The 3834-nt window shown below is 68.6% G+C and overlaps 1 protein-coding gene across 1 annotated transcript in view; it reads right to left on the bottom strand.

The window, feature by feature from the left end:
- The window catches only part of ABHD12B (abhydrolase domain containing 12B), a 10662-nt gene that overhangs the window by 914 nt on the left and 5914 nt on the right, over nt 1–3834 (bottom strand). Inside the window, exons 2-10 of the mRNA XM_026056070.1 lie at nt 2616–2743; nt 1960–2062; nt 1697–1816; nt 1215–1245; nt 979–1024; nt 763–892; nt 612–652; nt 396–475; nt 7–79 (exon numbers count right to left, since the gene is read on the bottom strand). Coding sequence (XP_025911855.1) covers nt 7–79; nt 396–475; nt 612–652; nt 763–892; nt 979–1024; nt 1215–1245; nt 1697–1816; nt 1960–2062; nt 2616–2743 — 752 coding nt within the window. The remainder of the gene's footprint in view (nt 1–6; nt 80–395; nt 476–611; nt 653–762; nt 893–978; nt 1025–1214; nt 1246–1696; nt 1817–1959; nt 2063–2615; nt 2744–3834) is intronic.

The raw sequence follows: 3834 nt of genomic DNA, 5'->3' as shown, positions 1-3834 counted from the left end.
CGTCGCTGCGGAAGAACACGCCGCCCAGCGCCATCGAATCCAGGATGAGGTACTCGAAGCCCGGGAAGTGGCGGTAAAGCTGCGGCAGAGGTGGGGGGGGGCGTGGGAAAGCTGGCGGCCGCCCCGGGGCGCGGGAACCGGCACGCCGCGGCCACTGGGGCAGCCCAGGGGGTGGCAATAGCGTGACCCCCCCCCCCTTCCTCCTCCTTCTCCTCCTCCTCCTCCTCCTCTAGCTGATGAAGGCCCCAAAACCGTGGCCTGAGCCCCAGCCGTACGTCCCGGTGTTGCAGCGCTTCGGCACGCCGAGCTCCCCCGTTACCGTCCCCCCCCCCAAACCCCGCCAGCGCAGGCGCCGGGGCCCCCGCGCGCGCTCGGCGCTGCAGGTCCCACCTCACCTTGGCGATGGAGACGTAGGCGGCCGCCTCGCGGATGTTGGTGTAGGGCGACTCCAGGACCACGGCGTCAACCTGGACCCCTGGGAGCGGAGCAGCCGCGGGRGCACGGCCTCAGCCGGGGCGGGGGGGCACCGCCGCGGGGCCGCGATCCCCCAGCCGCCCGCCTCGCTCCGGGGGCCAGGAATGGCCGCTTGGCCCACCGGAGTCAGACCGTACCTCTGTCTTCGTGCAGCTTTCGGGCGGCGTTCGTTGCTATCCTGCAAAAAAAGAAGGAGTCGGTGCCGGGCGCCGGGCTCGCTGGGCGGACGCTGGGCAGCTGTGCAACATCTGCACGGCCGGCTCCGGAGGCGCGCGGCACCGCACCGACCCCGTGCCCAAGGAGTGTCCCCAGAAGATGACGCTGCTGTTGCCGCTCCGCGCTTTCACCCAGTCGTAGAGGGCCAGGACGTCGGTGGTGAAGCCGCTCTCGGTGGGGTGGCCGCTGGAGTCCCCGTAGCCTGCGCGGGACGGCGCCGGGCTCAGCGCCGAGCGGGGCCGCCGGCCCGGGCGGCTCGCACGGTTTCGGGGGGGGGGGGACCTTTACCTCGGTAGTCGAGGGCCAGGATGTGGAAGTCGGCAGCGCCCATGAGCTGTCGGAGGAGTTGCACAGCGCGATGCCGGCTTGCACAGCGCGACGCCGGCTTGCACAGCGCGACGCCGGCTTGCACAGCGCGACGCCGAGGGCAGCCTGCGCCGCCGGCCCCCGGCACGGACGGACGGGCTCCGTACGCCGCCCCCGCGCGCGCTCTCCCCGGGCGCCCCCGCGGCGGGACCGCTCACCTTCATGAACTGCACGCGGTGACTCGAAGCCCTGCGGGAAAGAGGTTTTTGCGAAGGGGTCGCCCGGAGCCGTTTCTTCTCGTGCCCCCCCATGGCAAGGGGACACTTCCCAGCAGTAACGCCGTACGGGAAGCCCACGCTTCCCTTTAGCTCCAGGGGACTTTCCCTCTTCCGCGCTCACAGCTGGATAGAGTCTGAAACCGCTGCAGCGGCCCTGCTCCGCTGCACCGAGTTTGTTCGTTCTCTCAGCAGACCCCAGCCCTCCGCGGGTGGGATTTCTCCCTTCCTCCCACCCTGGCCATGCTCCCTCCCCTGGCATTTAACGCATTTTTTTTGGGAAGGGGTCCCGGCACAGCCTTAATGCATTAAGTGCAGCTGGGGGCGAGCAGCCGGGAAACGTCGCCGCTCACCGGGAAGCATCGCCGCGGGGCCGCAGCCGGCACGGCACGGCACGGCACGGCACGGCACGGCACGGCGCTCACCTGGTGCCTCCATTGCCGTGCAGGTAGATGATCACGGGATGAGCGTCGCCCAGCGCCTCCTCGTACCAGCCGCGGTCCTTGCCCCGGGCCTCGGCCGCCCGGCTGCCCGGCGCCGTGTGCCTGCGGGGACGGAGCGGGGACGCGAGCTTTTCGCAGCTCCCCGCGAGCGGCTTTCCCGCGCCGCCGCTCGACGCGGGGCAGGAGCTCCCCGTGCCGCCGCGCGGGCCGGTGTCGGAGGACGCCGCGGAGGCTCTGCTACGCACCAGATGCCGACGGTGACGTTGGGCTCGGTGGTGAGATACAAGTTCACCGTGTTGTTCAGCAGCAGCTCCGGCTGTTGGAGGTCCACGAAGTAGGGGAACTCCACTGGGGGAGAAGGTCCAGCTGTCAGCGAGATCCCGGGAGCCCCCCCGCACCCCTCGCTCCCGCTCCAAGCCGGCCAATTCCCAAAGCGCCCCAGCCTCCGAGGGCCGGCATCTTTTCCAAATACCTCCGGCCCGTTTCGTTCCCGACTTCGGAAGCGGTTCGGCCGAGTTCGGCCGCCCGACACCTCCTCCCAGCAGCCTTTCCGGCCTCTCCGACCCTTTGCCTGCTCAGATGTGTTGCAACTCGGGGCACCGAGCAGCCTTGGCAAAACACYGCCTTGTTACAGCTTGCAAAACCGCGAGGCATGAGCAGGAAAGCTCCTTCCTCGCCTCCTCCACGAGCCGAGGGCTCGGAGCAGTTGCCACATTTTGCATTTCTGAGTATTCCCATTGCTCCCTGCGTATTGGCGGGCTTCGCTCAGCTGCCTGCCCGGGCCACTTCCCAGCTCCCCGGAGAGGGGCGAGGAGCCGGCAGCGTCCCAAAGGCTCATCCCCCCCGGAGCGCCGAGCTGGACCCCGGGGCGCCAGCTTTCCCGCGGCCTCGGGACACTCACGGAAGTTGAGGAAGGCAAACTTGGTGAGCAGCACAGGGAAGAGGCGGATGAGGAAGGGCACGGACACGTAGATGAGGACGAGGTCCAGCAGGAGGGTGCGGAGCTGGGGGCGCCAGGCCAGCCAGCCCCTGCAAGGCAGGGAAAAACCCCGTCAGTGCAGCCCCTCCGTCTCGCAGGGGTTCGGACACGCCGGAGTCGGAGTCGCCCTTCCCAGCCCCCCCATTCGTGGACCCTCTGTGCTGGAGATGGCACCACCAAACCCCAGCCCTTGCTTTCTAGCTTTGGGAAAGCAGGTCCGTTTTGGCCAGCGATGCCGTCGGCACCTTGGGGACTCATTCTGCTGGCGAGGAATAGCCTGAACTTTCCCCGGATCATGCYGGGGCCAAGGGCGCTTCTCCAGGCGCCGCTCCGAGGAGGACGGCGAGGGCTGTCTTGCAACGATGGCTGGGGCATCGCGGCCCGGCCTGGCTTTTGCAAGGAGCCGCCGTGCCCGGAGCAGCCRGAAGTTGGCGCAGGGCTCCGGCGGGGCCCAGTCCCACTGCGCGCCCCAGGCTGTGAGCCAGCGCCACCCACGGTGTCACACGGTTAATTATTAGGTGCCACTTGCCATCTACACCTAACATGCAAATACGGGGCGAGTGCCCACACCCTGCCTTGCACAAGGCCTGCTGTGCCCRTGCCGAGGCGGATGGAGCAGGGCCGGTCCCGGTGGGGACAGGCCCCCGCCAAGGGACGCCGTCCTCGGCTGCTGGCATGGGCGCCTGGCCACGGCAGAGTGATGGTGGGCCATGGCATGGGCCATGGGGACACAGCATGGAGTCCTGGCCTTGGCAGGGGGACATGGGGACGTGGTACAGGGACATGGCCATGGCAGGGGGGTATGCTCATGGTAGGGTCATGGTCATGGCAGGGGGCCATGGGGACATGGCACGGGATCATGGCCATGGCAGGGGGACATGGGGACATGGCACGGGATCATGGCCATGGCAGGGGGGCATGGTCATGGTAGGGTCATGGTCATGGCAGGGGGCCATGGGGACATGGCACGGGATCATGGCCATGGCAGGGGGACATGGGGACATGGCATGCGGTCATGGCCATGGATGGGTGGAATGGTCACAGCAGGGCGGCATGGGGACATGGCCATGGCAGAGCAACATAGCCATGGCAGGGGCACACGGGGACGTAGCCATGGCATGGGGACATGGCACCGGCAAGG

The sequence above is a fragment of the Apteryx rowi genome, unplaced genomic scaffold (assembly GCF_003343035.1).
Source record: "Apteryx rowi isolate R43461 unplaced genomic scaffold, aptRow1 scaffold_13, whole genome shotgun sequence".
Classification (NCBI taxonomy): domain Eukaryota; kingdom Metazoa; phylum Chordata; class Aves; order Apterygiformes; family Apterygidae; genus Apteryx; species Apteryx rowi.
Note: the sequence above shows the minus strand (reverse complement) of the source record. Positions and strands in the feature narration are given on the sequence as shown.